This window comes from Centrocercus urophasianus, unplaced genomic scaffold, assembly GCF_019232065.1.
Source record: "Centrocercus urophasianus isolate 14NV4802_14NV808 unplaced genomic scaffold, USGS_Curo_1.0 seq_26, whole genome shotgun sequence".
Classification (NCBI taxonomy): Eukaryota; Metazoa; Chordata; class Aves; order Galliformes; family Phasianidae; genus Centrocercus; species Centrocercus urophasianus.
In genome coordinates this window covers 10,709,939-10,725,935 of record NW_024884822.1, presented here as the reverse complement: position 1 = coordinate 10,725,935, position 15,997 = coordinate 10,709,939, and the positions used below count along the sequence as shown (strand labels likewise).

Sequence of the window (15,997 nt, the reverse complement as noted above, 5' to 3'; positions counted from 1 at the left end):
TTTTTTCTTTTTTTTCTTTTTTCTTTATTTATTTATTTTTTTTTTTTAAGTAAAGTGTAGTTAGTGCTGGTGAAAGGTGCTAAATTGGCACCATTGGAGATGGGTGTCCCTTTTTAGAGCCCAGGAGAGCCTTGCTCTCCTGCTCTCTCCTCTCAGCACTGACCCCACGCTGGGACAGCTGGCAGGTCCCTGTGCTCACTGCCCTGTCCCATAGCTGTCTGTTGCTATGCTGACTGGGACACGGGTGGCTGTACGTAGCCCCACAGCCTCCCATCTCCTGCTGGGGTGCTGCAGACCTGGGGATGGCAGTGCCTGGGGGCGCTTTGCTATGAGCTGCTCTAGGTGCGATGGGGGTGCAGCTTTTGCAAAAGGCAGTCTGTGTGCTCCCAGTGTGAGCATCAGACCTGCAGTCCAGGCCAGCAGTCCTGAGCATGAGATGGAGGGAGAATGGGAGCATCCCTGGGTGCCACTCATCTCTCTGCCTTTTAGTGCCTAATCCAGACCTTACGCCAAGTGCTTCAGTGCAGACCGATTGTCTTCCTTCCCAATCCCTTTTACCTGACTTGCTAAAGTGCAAACAAACAAGACCAGATCGCCCTTACCCATGCCTGCCCCAAGTCAGGCCTTCCACATAACACACCAGAGACACCTGGCATGTCCCTCCCCCCCCCCAGACACCGACGCCAACCTGTGCCAACATTGGCCAAAGGAAGACCTCTTTGTTCCCTCCCCTTCTTCCCCATCCCCAGCACTCCCTCCCAGCCTCCCTAGGGAAGAGAGGGGCGAAGCAGCCTGCTCCGTTCTCCCATCCACATTAAAGCTAAATACAGCACCAAAATAGTTACAAAAATAGAGTTTAGGGTCCTTTGGCCCAACTTCACTATTAATATTAGTGCTATGAAATGTCTGAAAATAACAACTGCTCTCTCTGTACACACCTTCCCCCCACCCCCCCCTCACTGAGAATATTGCCGTTCGCCCATTTCTGTTGTGACAAGGCATCAATGTGCCCAGGTTTTGAACAGAATTTATGCTTTAACTCACCCAACGCTTCTATCCCCCGCATTATAAACAAACATGGCAGGATAGGGATTGGAAAACAGAAAGTGCAATTTGAAAAATCCTTCATCGTTTCTAATGATCTGAATGGTGTTTCTGACGCCTGGGACTCAAATCTTGCCAGGTCGTTTAAAAGGACGGAAGGTACCTGTGACTGCTGATGAAGGCCCTGATGTCCTTCTTGGATTTTCCATTGGATGTTCTCTGATGGGGATGAGAGAGAGAATGTATTTGCTTTCCTCTATCCGAAAGTCATAAAGTTTGATCAGCAAGCTCGTGACTAAAAAAGCAAATATATAAAATAAACAACAAGCCACAGCCTCTTCCTTGAGTTTCCCCATCTATCTGGTTTTCTAAGTGTGAAACCTAGAGAAGCATAGAATTATTTTCTTGCCTTTTTTCCCCCTTTTGTTAGGGCTTTATTTCCCCCACGTGCTTTACTGGTATGGCCTTTCTATAGCAAAAGTCAGGTAAAGCGTGATTGTGGTCGTTTCTGCACATGGAATTATGGATCATTCCAGTGACTTGAATCTAAGCTGTTAACAGGCTTTAAAAAAAGGATTTTTTTCATCGTTTTTTGATTGTTTTCTTTTGCGTTATAATTAAGCATGAATATATATTAATATATTACAATGCTTGGATTGCAGCTGGAGCAATCCAAACCTTCCTATGCTGTAAAACTAAACCCCACCCTTGCGCTCCCCAACTCAAGAGCTTGTTTTCTCCTCCCTGTGCCTCTTAACCTTGGTTCACACGATTAAAAGTCCCTCCCAGCCCCCCTCCCCCCCTTTTTTTTAGTAGATATTGCCACATTCTTAAATTCATGCATTGCTGCATTGCTATTGCACATATATAAAGGATTGCTCTCTCCCTCCCAGCTGCACTCCTTCCCTCACTGGTTGTGCACATCCTCTCTGCGGACGATCTTGTAGATGATCCAGTAGAAAATGTTGAAGATGAGGAACGCCATGGGGAAGCCAATGCGTGAGATCTTGTCGATCTTCTTGGCTCTCTGGATGAAGAGCTTTCTCATCTCCTCGGGGGAGCGGGACGGCGGGGGGACCGGGTTGGCTGTGTTGTTGTTGTTGGCACCCTTGACAGAGATGCCATCCTTGGCTTGTAGGCAAGCTGGCCCCATCCCATAGGCGGTGAAGTTGAACCTGCCTTCACCGGTGTCATCCTCCTGGAACAGATTCAGCATGGGACTCTACTTAAAATGAGATATAGACAGTGCACCCTCGCTATAAGGCTCTCCGCTGACTGCTCCCTGCTCTGTAAGGGCAAAATACCCATCTCACACCCCGGCCTCAGCTCTACTGTACAACTCCTCAGGAGAGCAGCCTTATAGAGGGGTGCCAGCTGCATGATGCACAGACGCAAATCAGGGGATCCAGGCACCCAGCGGAGAACTGGCTTCTACCCCATTCGTATCTTTGACATAAACTTCAATGGTTTAAAGTACTGCATTTATTTTTTCACTTGCATCCCCTGGTTTGCTTCTGCCCCTCCCTCCCCCCACTACCATCAGCACCTTCTTTGCATTGCCCATGGGGTACCAGTATGCCCAGAAGGAGTGGGCTCCATGTAACTCATGCAGCTGAAGTGAGGCTTCCTGCAGAGTTACATGGACGTGCAGGCACCAAGACCCGTCCAGGAAAAGACCTTTGCAGGCAGCACACCACCAGCCTTCAGCCCACCTGCCTGCAGGACATCCCTTATCCCCAGCCCCTCTCTGCCAGGCCCTCTGCTAGGCAAGGAACAGACATGCCTTTTCCATGTGCCAGTGCTAAGGCATGGCTCACTATGTTAATTCAAATTATTGAGCAGAAAAAAATCCTTCATTTGCCAACCTAAAAGCAAGCTACTGCTTTTTGGTGGATGCCTTGCAGGCTTCTCAGAGCCCTATTTTATTGTATATGAAGATGTAATCATAAGGAAAATTAAGTGTGGCTATGATAACACAACCTGCCCATCAGCTGCATAGGCAGGGCCAGAAACTCCAGGGTCTTGACTACAGGTCACTAAGGCTAGTTTCTAGACCAATGGCACTAATTAATGCCACTTTGGCTGATGCATGCCGTGTCCCCCATCACAGTCTGGTGTCCTACTGCTGTCGTCCTGACCGCTTCCCTTTGATCTACCAGCTCTACATGCCTTTCTGCCCTGTCTTTTCTCTTTGCAGAGTGTCTTTTCTGGATGGCCCCTGCACCAAGTGGGTAGCTGCGTGGGATGGAGGCACTGTGCTGGCTCTGAGCTGGGCAAGCAGAGGGAGGAGCACATTGGTGTTATCTGAGCAAAACCAAACAAAATCAAGCCTTTTTTTTTTCTTTTTTTTTCTTCCTTTTTTTTTTTTGGCAGGGTGGCAGGTTGTTGAGCTGTATGACCTACCAGCGAGACTATCTGTATCAGAGTTCTTGCTGAGACAATTTGTGCAGGCTTTGGATAGTTTCTTCCCTGCTCTGGTTGTGCTCCATCTGGTCGCTGGTGTCTGAGACAGTTCTTAAATGTCTTTGCCTCATTATGGTGCCTGGTTGGGAATATTGAGGCACTAGAAATCAGCATCCAGATGCTCTTGGAGCTGAGCGATCCTAGTAATTGAGTGATCCTGGGGCTGGCTGATCCTCGATGCTGAGCACCTAGCAATAACGAGAGCTGCTGAGAGCTTATAGACCTCCTCTTAACCATCACATCCCTGTTCTGCAGTTAAAAGTGAAACTTGCCTCTGCTGTTCCCTGTTTGCACAAACACGGATGCACTGATGCAAAGATAGCTCAATTTTATCTCCCTAGCTGCTGCAGTCACTGTGGCTCCCACAAGACCTATCACCCAGTAAATATGGATGTAGGTCAGGGTTCAGAGAGAGCTGTCTAATCAGAGTTTCTAGTCTAGTTCACCCTCTCCCTCCCAAGAGAAGGAGGGTAAGAGGTGGAAAGAGCCAACTAAAACCTGACAACAGCTATTTTTAAAAAAGGAAGAAATATTCTTATGAACCATTACCTTGGGTCTAATTCTGAGGAAATTATGAAAGAAATGTGCCTGGATTCACTTGTGTTATCGCCAGACTGTGACACGTGGTCTGGGGTATTTTGCTGTGAAGAGTGACCAGTGGGTTCCATTTGGGGCAGATTTAATAAATGCAGTCCTTTCTCAGCCAGTATGAACAGTGCAGCATCTCATTTGTTTTCAGCCAGGCATGCCCTGCCTGACCCAGGCAGAACTACTCAGACACATCAGGACACAGAGACGGAGCAATTAGGCTCTCTGGCAGCTGTACTAATCCATTTACATATCTGCAGTCAGCTCCCAGTTTTTTGATGAGCCTGCAAACCTTGTTCATTTTGCTTTTTCAAGTGCTTTTGTTTATGCTTTGTTCCAATTAAAAGTGCTGTGAGATTAGGCAGGGATTGCAATAGCAGCCTTGTGTTCAGTGGAACAACTCTGAGAAATATCTTTTAAGCTCCTCTGTATGCTAGTGTATCCTTTCCCTCTTATTGTTTTATCAACAGTAGTCTAGAGTGATCTGCTTGAAACAGCAGGGCTTAGAGAGAGAGGATGCTTGAATCTGGATGAAGATAGAAAAGCACGATGAGTGGTTTTACTTGGTTCTACTAAACATCTTCTGACCAAAAGCAGCTGATTAGAGATGGCAGGATCTTCCTCTGGGCTGATGAAATTAATGGCAGCCAATGGTCCTATCTGTAACTTTGTTTTCCTCGTGTTACCCCTGGTCCTGGATAGACCAGGGCTGGTGATAAAAACTGATACTGCCACCTGATTCTACCAGTTAATTAAAGGCAGCTTTTAATTTATCTCAGTCACCTTTATGTTTCCTTCTAGTGCATCCTTTGGAATTAGTTTTTTGCTGTGCTACCTCAGCCCAAAAGCATGTAGAGTCCAGGCTGCAGGGGGTGCATGTCTCTGGGACATGTGCATGCTTGGGTTGGCGTCAGTTATAGCGAATGAGCATGGAGCAAGGCTAAGGCTGTGAAGAATGTGTATTTCTTCCAAGAGGAATTTGCAGTCAGTCTGAGCAGCAGAAGCTTTTGCAGTTGCAGATAATAGAGACAAAAGTGGTGTCACTTACCTCCAGACTAATGTAGACTGACTTGTTGGGGGGATGCTCTGTTATCCCTTACGCCTCCCCAGCCATTGCTGTGTTTTATAAAGAGGGCTTGGAACAGAACATCTCTCTGTTTCCTGATGAGAACAACCTTTTTGCTTAGATTGCTCAATTAACTAACAAAAACCAGTTTGCTAGACCCCTGGGGTCAAGCAAGCTGCTAAAAAAGATAAAATTTATTGAGCTTGCCCTGCTCCTTGGTGCATGGCCCTCCTTACTATCTGACCATATACAGGGGACTTCCCTGGACAGTTGGCCACGAAGTGATGGAGAGAGATGAAGCTGAGAGAGATTCCAGCCATATCCTTCATGCCTTATGTATTACCTTATGATGCCTCCTCTTCCTTCTGAACCTGAGAAGCTCTTTGTGCTGCCGGGACACAAAGTTGACAGCAGCATACTCTAGAAGTGCAGAGAACACAAACAGCAAGCACACGGCCATCCAGATGTCTATGGCCTTCACGTAAGACACCTGTGAGTCAGAAGGGGAGACAAGATGTAGTAGCTAGTTCATCCACAGAATCACAGAATCACAGAATCACCCGGGTTGGAAGGGACCTCAAGGACCATGTAGTTCCAACCCCCCTGCCTAGCAGGGCCACCAAACACACACATTCAGATCAGGTTGCCCAGGACCCCGTCCAACCTGGCCTTAAACACATCCAAGGACGGGGCATCCACAACCTCCCTGGGCAGCCCGTTCCAGGGCCTAACCACTCTCCTTGTAAAGAACTTCCCCCTAACATCCAACCTAAATCTTCCCTCCTTCAACTTGGATCCATTTCCCCTAGTCCTGCTGTTGTCAGCCCTTTTGAAGAGTTTACTCCCCTCGTGGGTGTAGGTTCCCTTCAGGTATTGATAGGCTGCAATGAGGTCACCCCGCAGCCTTCTCTTCTCCAGGCTGAACAAGCCCAACTCCCTCAGCCTGTCCTCATAGGGGAGGTGCTCCAGCCCTCTGATCATCTTAGTCGCCCTCCTCTGGACCCTTTCCAAAATCTCAATGTCTTTCTTGTACTGAGGGCTCCACACCTGGACACAGGACTCCAGATGGGGCCTCACAAGAGCCGAGTAGAGAGGGACGATCACCTCCCTGTCCCTGCTGACCACCCCTCTCCTGATGGAGTCCAGGATCCCATTTGCCTTTCGAGCTGCCAGAGCGCACTGCTGGCTCATGTTCAGTCTCTCGTCCATCAGGACCCCCAGGTCCTTCTCTGCCGAGCTGCTCTCAAGAGCAAAAAGCCTTTTAACTTGTCATTCTTTCCAGTTGCTCCCTGGAATCCAAATCTTTAGAAGGATTTGGCCAAGCCATGCTATGGTTGACAACTGCTCTTGGATACTAAAGTCTATCTCATTTAATATGAATGTATTAACAGGTGACTGAAATTTTTTATGTGTTATTCAGTAGCAGTAATTCCACAGTTTACAATTCAGCCATGTCTTCACTGTGATGGTTTACATGCAGGGAAAATAGCATCCCAAACTATGTTCATAAGAGTTAAATTTAGTGCTGTTGTACAAGTACTATGATCAAGTGAGTTTAAGCCAGGCTGCAGCATGCATATCCATGTCTGCTTGTTGCAAGTGTTGTAAGGTGCAGAGCTCCTGGCTACTGAGACCTGAAAAGAATCTTGGGGTGAGCATTTTCTTTAGGGAAGCTCTATTCCTTGTCATGGAAATTAAGTTAAAAATTGTATAGGAGGGAATTGGGATTTGTTCTGCTTGCCCTTAAACTGGAATAGTGCAATGGCAGCAAAACAACTCATGTTGAGCAGGAGGATCTGTGGTGTTGCTTACACGTGTGCTGCCCCAGAAGGTAATTATTTTCACCCCTTACCTTGGGCAGTGATGCTCGGGAACCAGAGCTCTGAGTGGTCATGGTGAGCACAGTGGTGATCCCCAGGCCAACACGAGCGGGTGCAGCATCCATATTGATCCAGAAGGAGATCCAGGACAGAATGACAATGAGGAGGCTGGGGATGTACATCTGGATCAAATAATAGCCCATCTGCCGCTCCAGGTGGAAACGAGCTTCTATACAGGTGAATTTGCCTGATAAGGACAGGAGACACATGGAAGGCTATTGGTAAGGCACAGTGAGCCTCTTGTTCTCAGCTCTCGTCTGGGGACCTTCCTCACGCTGCCTAGAACCAGAAGGTTTAGTGGAGGAAATAAACAGCTTTTGACCTGTTCTAAACTACGTATAACGTCGACATAGTAAAGAAAGATGTTGGCTGTATATCATTTTTCATGTAAATTTCACCTGTTCCCCCACTTTAAAGGCAAAGGAATGTGGTGGAAGAAAAGGTCCAGGCCAAGCATCCTTTAGCTGATACAGGTGTTACTGGGGACAAGAGGATTCCACAGATTTGCTTTTTATTGACTCTTTCTATACGATTTTATTGGCAACATATCTTCATTTCTAATTGTATTTCCATGTTTCTATATTACGCTTCTATGTTTTATTCTATATAATCTCTAACAAAGCTTGTGTCACCAGACTGTTATCAGACATAGCAAGAGATTCTGGTAAAGCACAGTCCTGAGTTCCTCTCTGATGAATCCATGAGCAAAGGTTAAACAGCACTGACCTGTGTTGTAGTGTTTTGTGCAGTATCTCAAGTCTTTTTCTTCTTTTAGGATAAACTGAGGCAATGTCAGCCCATCAGCAACTTGCACAGCTCCTTTTTCTTGCCACTCAAATATTAGGTCATTCATTGTGTAGCCAACTATTGAGAGAACAAATATCAGTGTGAAATGCATACTAGACACTCATCTGGAAAGGGACACATTTGTAGAAGGGAGCTGGGAGATGGGGTCTTAACCTGGTGTTTTGGCAGTGCTGTGAAGTGTGGGATTTAGGCTGAAGCAGAACTGCTTGTGTATATGGTAAAAGCTAGGGTAATGACCTGCTCTGGAGCTGTGGGGATGTTCAGTGTATTGTCTGCAGTAAGTCATATTTTCACTTGAAAAAGGGCTTGTTGAGCTGTTGTTTTCTCAAACCTGACCTCGTTCTCTGAAAGAAGTTATTCATATCTTTCCCTCCTCTGGGATAAACATCATGAACAAGGGGCAAATGTTCATCCAGAGAGAAAAACATCCCATCTGCAACAGAGAGCACTTTCACCTTTCTCCTCCAAACTGAAAGGCCAATGTAAATACAAGCGAGCCAGGCATCTCTCTTGGGACCTTCTGAGGTTTAGCTTGTCTAGGAAAAGTTACATGCTGAATGAATTGAAAATCCTACACGAACATCCCAATAGGATGGGGTGAAATGCAGCTAACCTAAGAGTAGGGGTCTCTAATCACACACTGGCTTGAGGCAGTTTAGAGGTTGGTTCTTGTATTGGTGGCATCTAAATAGGCTGTGCTTTCATCTGTTCTAAGAGTTTCCTGTCTCTAATTGTAAACCTTATTGCTGGCATTGGCTGAAAACGTAGATGCAGGTGATTGTGTGGTTTTTGTGGAGGGGGATGTTGGCAGGAAGAGTGAGAGAAACAAAGGTGAAAGAGAGCAGCCCCAGGCATGCACAGTGAGCAAACTCGTCCCAAAACTCCCCACCCGCCTTTCTCTTCCATACAGGGAGAGTCCAGTGAAGACTGAACAGGAAAGGAGTTGCAGGTGAGGATGGAGAAGGCATGGAAAGGGGAGAGGAGAAACACGTTGTCTCTTCCTGAAAATGGAGAGGTGCATGGGACTCACAGCTTTCTAACTGCATGATGCATGTCTGTACATCCATGGGGAAGTTCTTCAGGTCCATGGGACAGGCCAGAGTCAGCGTGATCCTGAGGAGAGAAGACAACAAAGGGCAGTGATGTACAGTTGTGGTACTGATGAGGGATTGAACCCTCTCAGACGCCAAATGTTGCATACAGGCTGGTAACTTGTCTGGTGTGATGGAGGGAATGACTGATTATTCACTCCTTTCCTGCCTGTGCTTTCACACGTTCTGTTGGAAAGCATCAGAAATGCCAAGAATTTGGGTCTGTGAAATAATTCCTGGCAGGGACTGGTGGAACGGCAGGTGCTGTTTCACTGTAATATTATCTTGGACTGTGCAGAAGAGCGTGCTCCCACATCAAAGTTTTGCTGCCTCTGCCTTCATTTCTTGCCTCAGGCTCACAACAGTCTGGATTAGCAGTGAGCCCAAACCTGTCCTCTGGACCCAACATACATTTCTAGCGACTGACGCTGCTTGGAAATCTCTGAACAGAACTTTTCTGTATCAGAATAAACAAAGAACTTTGGTCAAGACGGCAGATTTCTGTGGGAGGAACAAGAGATGCGAATGTAAATTTCTGCAAGGAAAATGCAAGGAAAATGCCCTTTGCAACTCACTGTGACTGTACCTTTCTGGATTCCCACTGTGCCTCTTGATTCCTCTAGCTTCACCTTTCCACTAGGTGCTGGCTGCATTTCCCATGGTAAGCTGTGATGCTGTGCTGTACTGCAATCTACGTTCAAAATGTTTGCTTAGTTCAACAAGCTGTTATGAAATGATGTTGATGTGATTCATATAAACACAAGCTGGACTTGTGTTATTTGATTTGATAATATGCCGTTCCCTAGATTTAGATTTAGATTAATTTCGATTTTCAGATGTATTAATGTATTTCAGACATTTAGATTTTTCAGCTATTTGCCTCAATGTAGAAATAGCAGAGTTTTTGGAAGATAGGAACTGAATTTTTCTATCAGATGTATGAGGGACTTAGCAAGAAGGAAAGATATTTTAACCCAAATCTTCATGTTGAGAGAAATTCTCTACTTGAGTTTAGAGACACGTTGTGACAAAAGATGTTGTGACAGAAGAAGGAATTGACTTGTTCACAACTTCTTTTTATGAAAATAACTGAATTTTCTGTTTTTAAACCAATATCTGGGTAGAAAAGAGCCTCCACTAGCCTTTGTCCATGTTTTTTCATTGCGTCTTTGGAAGAGGACTCCACCTCTGATCAATGAGATATAAGCCTTGAATTATGTTGTTGAACAAGCTCTTTGGGAAGAATTAATATTAAATGTCTACCAGACATGAAATGAGTGACCGTGGCTGCAGCAATGGGCAGCACACACGTGCTGGACAAGTGTGCTCTGAGTAGAGATCAGGGAGCAAAATTCCCAGGGGTGTTTTTAGGTGAACCCAGTACTGAGCTTTGAGTCTGTGAGGCGAAGTCCACTTTCTTCCAAGAGCCTTGACTCTTGCTAATAGTCATATTCATGGCAGGAGGTTGCATGGGAGGCCTCCAGTGGTCTCTTCTCACCACATTGCTATGACACTGTTAATGGATGTTCTCCTTTAAATATTACAGCTCAGTTCCTTTACCCAAAGGCATGCTCAAAGTGTCCACTTGCCTATTTTGGGGTCAAACATCAGGAATGTAGCTCTGCCCTCTCCTATCTTTTTGGAGCTCTCCCCATTCAGTCAGCTCACCTGATGCTGTAGAGTACATTCCCATTTCTGGAGATTCTCAGCAGCTTGTTGTCTGTAGTAATCTCATGGAAATGGGCCCCTTTCTCATTTGCAAAAAACAAGTCAGGTTTCCAGATGGAGTCTAGCATAGAAGGGTCCAGGTCCAGGGAGTCATCTGGGTATTCATTGTACGCCAGCCGTGGGTCATTCCATTGCTGCCGCAAGAAGATGTTCACCCTGTAATCCTGCATGGTGCAAACAGGGAACAGAGAAACACAGTCAGTGCTCAGGGCAGATAAAAAATGCTGAGAAATGGGGAGCACGTGCTAAAGTTGCTCTCAAAATCAAATCCCATCTAGACTTATGTTCCCAAGTTATGGTAAGACTTCTTTGTATTATTTCTCAGGGAGCCACTGATATTTTTAGCTCTGTAGCTTACAGCTATTTCACAGTATGAGCAGCTGTCTAACTCTGCATCACTCCATCACAGAACTCAGCTATGTGTGAAGTGTCAGAACCTCTAGTCTTAACCCCAGGGCTGCAGAAGCAATGTTCAGTTGCGGTTGTCATAAGGGCTGGTATCAGCAAAACAACTGTTGCAGAGGACCGGGGGAGAGGGACACTGAAGCCAACTTCCTTTCAGCATTGAACCATCCCATATCATGTCTATCTATGATTCCTTCAGTCTTGTTAAAAAAAAAAAAAGACACAGTGACACAGGCAGCCCATGGAAGAGAGATGCCCTGTGTGTGTCTGGAGTGTTCCCATCTGGAGTACTGCGTCCAGGTCTGGAGCTCCCACTACAAGAAGGACAGGGAGCTGTTGGAGAGGGTCCAGAGGAGAGCCATGAAGATGATCAGGGGACTGGAGCACCTCCCCTATGAGGACAGGCTGAGGGAGCTGGGCTTGTTCAGCCTGGAGAAAAGAAGGCTGCAGGTAGACCTCATTGCAGCCTTCAGTACCTAAAGGGAGCCTACAAACAGGAGGGGAATCAACTCTTTGAAAGGGTTGATAACTACAGGACAAGGGGAAATGGTTTTAAGTTGAGGGAGGGAAGATTTAGGTTGGATGTCAGGAGGAAATTCTTTACAGAAAGAGTGGTGAGGTGCTGGAACAGCTGCCCAGAGAGGCTGTGGATGCCCCGTCCTTGGAGGTGTTCAAGGCCAGATTTGGTTGGGGCCCTGGGCAGCCTGGTCTGGTATTAAATGAGGAGGTTGGTGGCCCTGCATGTGGCAGGGGGGTTGGAGATTCATGATCCTTGAGGTCCCTTCCAACCCTGGCCATTCTGTGATATAAATTCAGTAACTGACCTGAACTGATGGGAGCTGATGCCCTTGATGAGTGTATGAACACAGGAGGGATGTGCATGGCATCTCCTCTCTTAATCACGAGTGTTCTGTTTTTCCCTCTCTAACATTAAATTGCCATAAATGCTGCAGATTTTATGGGCTAGCCATCTTTAGCTGTAGCTGGTCCCCCAGCAACACACTGACTGATATCTACCTCACAGCCTTGTGTCTTACAGCTCCCCTGAGCTCTCCAGGCCAAGGCTGGCTGCTGAGGTCTGGCTCAGATGTCCTGGATGCTCTTGTAGACAATTAAACTCAGTTTCTGTTCTCCTTGGGTAAACTGCATGTCCCTTTTCTGCTGAATTTCACAAAAGAAAGTGAGCCAACAAATTGAAATAGGGAGAGGACATGCCAGCTATCAGGAGAGGAATGAAAATGCCATGTCCATAAATTAATTGACATTTCTAAGTATAGAAGCAAGCTATCTCTAAAGAGCAGCACATATTAAACCAATTTCACTGGCATATCCCAAACTGATAGTTCGTATCATGATTAAGGGTTTCTTTGGTGCCTTTCTTATACTGATGTACTTTGAAGACTTCTATTAAGAGATGGGTCGTGGAAGGGCTCTGATGTGCTTGCCAGTGTCTAATACCTGATGCAGGCACTAGGATCTTTTTTTCACTGAGACAATGCTTGGCATCTGTGAGCAGCTTTCTGATGTTGCCATCAGATCTGTTCTTTCCATCTGGAGAACGCAAGGCTCTGGATTTGAAGAGTTCATTTGGAGGAGAGTCTGGCTGATACTGCAGCCTCTTGTGCTCACTCAGCTATGAACCTACAGCCTCTGTTGTGGGAGGATGTGAGTTTTGCAGATCTTGTCACACTGGAGGGTTGGGAGATGATTGTGTATTGGGTGACTCGCTGTTTTGGACAGGGTAGTTCATAGCCTATGTTCTGGAACTCTGTTTCAGACCACTTAGTGGCATCTGCGTCCTCAGAGCAGAGAAGCTGGTAATGACATTAGTGATTGTGACAACAGCAAATGGACCAAGGATTTGATGCTAAAAGGAGCAGACTTCTGAACATGTAAAGAGTTGCAACACTCTCTCCTTCTGCTGACATTCCAAATGTCACCTTCATGAGTCCTAGTGGCTCCCTCTGACTTAATTATTCAGCTCTGTCCCCCCCAGATAATGTGCCTCGAGAAAATGTGAATAGCTGAGGACAGCTAGGAACTAAGATCTTAGTGCAGTCATGCAGACCTGAAAGAGGAAAGCAACCCTGAATCTCCACTTCCCAGGGCACGCAGCAGCTCCTTAAGCAACTTGTGTACTTTCAATTCTCCCTTTTCTGTGTGTAAAGACCTGCAGCCATTGCAGGCAGGGGAAATCAGTGTCACTGACCTAATAGGTAGAAAGGAAAAGGTTGTTTTGCTTATTCAGCTACAAATAAGCTAGATGCAAGCAGGTCAGCTCTAGATGGGGGTTTACGTCATGTACAACACAAATTAAACTCATGTTTGGAAGCAACTTCAGTGTGAGCTGCCCAGAAGTGTTCTCAGCCTGATGGAGTACTGGAAGGGGGGGGAAAGGAGCCAATCCCTCTACAGTGGTCTGTTACTGCATGCAGGCTTTGTTGCTAGACTAAAATCACTGCTTTGGCTGCAAAACTTGCCAAAAAGAAAATGAAAAGGTGAGAAAAGAGATTCAGTGTGGTTCGCTTTGCCACTACAGCAGTCGTGAGACCATAGACAACATCTGCAGTGTGTCCTCTGGCTGCATCCTAAATGGAAACACTCGAGAAGCATGTTGTGAATGTGAAAACTGCTCCGCACCCTTCTAGAGGCTGCTCAGTTGTGTGTGTGTGTATGAAGGTCTTTATTCTCATTACCTTTATTCCACAATCCTGGCCTGGCCATGGAGAATGGTTTTCTCCTCATAGACAGTTTTCCTTAATGATAGGTAGCTGAACTATGCAGTGGTAGTGGACATGTTGAGCGGCCTTTTAGATTTCTTGCATCCAGGCTTATTTAAATACAATGTGAAAACACACGCTGTGATTGCAAACTGGACATGACACTGCCTGAGGTGCCACCATAAGGCATGGAGAGCAAATATGTCATGCCTGAGGCTGTGATGCAGCCAGAAGTATGGGCTGTACCAGCCAAAGGATCCTGTGTGTTCAGAGCTTTGTGCCTATGCACTGCAGTCAAGCTGAGAGGTGATGAGCTGAATAACGCTCATTTTTTGGCCACCTGGAGTTATACAGCATTTCTCCTGGATGCTACTGTTTGAGATCTTAGTTAGCATCACCAAGAAGTCCACAGTGCGAGGTGATGGACAGTGCAAGCCAATTTCTGATGTGAACTTTCAAGCAGAAAAGGATTGAACTGGGGATGCAAACTCAGCACACACACACACACACAAAAAAAAACTTTCTCCATTTCCTTATCACTTGAGCCCCTCATTTGTGTGCTGATCACATCCAGGCATTGATTACTTTGTGCAGCTCGCTCCTCTGGCAGGCTGGGGAGCAGCAAGCCTGGCTTGTGATGGCATCCAGCTTTGCAATACGGCACAAAGGCCTTCTGCTTCCAAGAGGGAAATGCCACAGGGCAGGAAAAAAAATAATTGAAGCAATCAGGGTGTTCAATTTGACAGTGCTGAAGTGAAATTCTTCTTAGTGGCCTCACAGGGAGCCAAGGAGATGGAAGGTCATTTGAGACCATTCCTTGCCAGGGCACCACGACCACAGAACCTGCTGGGCAGTGTGTGGCAGGCTGGGGAAGGGCTGTGAGTTGAGGGAATGGGGGCTGCCAGGGAACCCAAAAGCTTTCAGCCCCTGATTCAGACTCAGCATTGTGCTGATGGAAGAAACAGCCTGAACTGAGCAGAGCCTGAACTTCCTCAGGTGAATTTCCCACCTGGCTGGCAGAGCACAGAGCCTGTGTTCTCATGGAGGTTCTCAATGGCTGGGTTAATGAGGCCCTGATAGCCCCACACAGCTGCAGCTGGTTCCAGATTTGCAGTGGGGAGCTGCCTGATGGCTGTAGGAGGCTCTGCTGAGGAGGGACTGCTGCTGGATGGAAAGTAAGTGCGTGGTGAGGGGCAGAAATTGTGTCTTGATGTTTCGTAGGTGCATTTTTTGGTGCTGGAAACTTTACTGGGCTTCTCAAGCAAGCGGGGGAATCTCCCCCCTCGGGCTGCTGGCAGCAGCCTGTGCTGGACCTCTGCTGCTGTGGGGATAGTTAATAATCTGATTGGGAAGCTCATGTGCAGATGTCTGTGAACAAGTATTTTGCATTTGGACGGTTGCAGCCTTTTGCTTCTCCTGTCCTTAGGAGGTGCTGGGAGAGCAAATGTGGCTGTGCTGCAGCTGTTTGGAAGGTTGCATCTGATTTGCTCTTTTTAGACAGGATGACTATGGCATGAAATCAGCAAGGGTAAATTTGCATACGTGTGCTGTGTCTGAGGGAGACTGTGCTGATAGTTCTGTAGCCTTTTGTGAGCCCTTTTAAAAATATGGGATGGGGAGGAGTTGCTTTGAGCACTCAGTTCGGCTCCTGACAACTTGAGGTGATGATATCCAAGAATATTTCTCCTTCATTATGAGCCTTCATTGTAGAGAAAATATTCCCAGCTGCCTAGGCCAGCTAGATGTCTATGAACAAAACTGAAATTCCACAGGAAAAGAGATCAGGGGCATCACTTCATTCCAAGACTTTCGTTATAGTAGGAAATTTGTTAGATGAAGCGCTCAGATAATCCTGAATTGTTTATTCGCTGGCAAAAAGAGACTGTTCCCTGGGTGCTTGACTTCTGTTTCATTTTGGAATGATTTTGGTAGCTTTGCTATAGGTTTCCTACTCTGGTGAGAGTGGAAGAAAAGCGCTTTTGTTCTTTTTCTTTTAGTTTGTTTTTAAAATAAAAGTAAGCTGATAAAGTGGATGCATCCTCTGTTTGTCATCTGGAGTCCCCTGCTGTTGGATGCTTTATTGTAGTAATGCTTTGGGACAGAAGGAGGCTGTCTGGACCCATCTGCCTTCTATATCTGGTAGTGTCTTTCCAATAGATGCACTTGCTTGGTTCAGGGAGATGTTCCCAATTATGTGCTCCCTTG

The 15,997-nt window shown here is 46.4% G+C and overlaps 1 protein-coding gene across 1 annotated transcript in view; it reads right to left on the bottom strand.

Annotated features, from left to right (window-relative positions):
- Window positions 1–1,007: 1,007 nt before the first annotated feature.
- GLRA1 (glycine receptor alpha 1) overlaps window positions 1,008–15,997 on the bottom strand; it is a 38,316-nt gene continuing 23,326 nt past the window's right edge. Inside the window, exons 4-10 of the mRNA XM_042826646.1 lie at window positions 10,608–10,831; window positions 8,879–8,961; window positions 7,768–7,905; window positions 7,014–7,228; window positions 5,505–5,651; window positions 1,956–2,242; window positions 1,008–1,263 (exon numbers count right to left, since the gene is read on the bottom strand). Coding sequence (XP_042682580.1) covers window positions 1,170–1,263; window positions 1,956–2,242; window positions 5,505–5,651; window positions 7,014–7,228; window positions 7,768–7,905; window positions 8,879–8,961; window positions 10,608–10,831 — 1,188 coding nt within the window. The 3' untranslated portion in view covers window positions 1,008–1,169. The remainder of the gene's footprint in view (window positions 1,264–1,955; window positions 2,243–5,504; window positions 5,652–7,013; window positions 7,229–7,767; window positions 7,906–8,878; window positions 8,962–10,607; window positions 10,832–15,997) is intronic.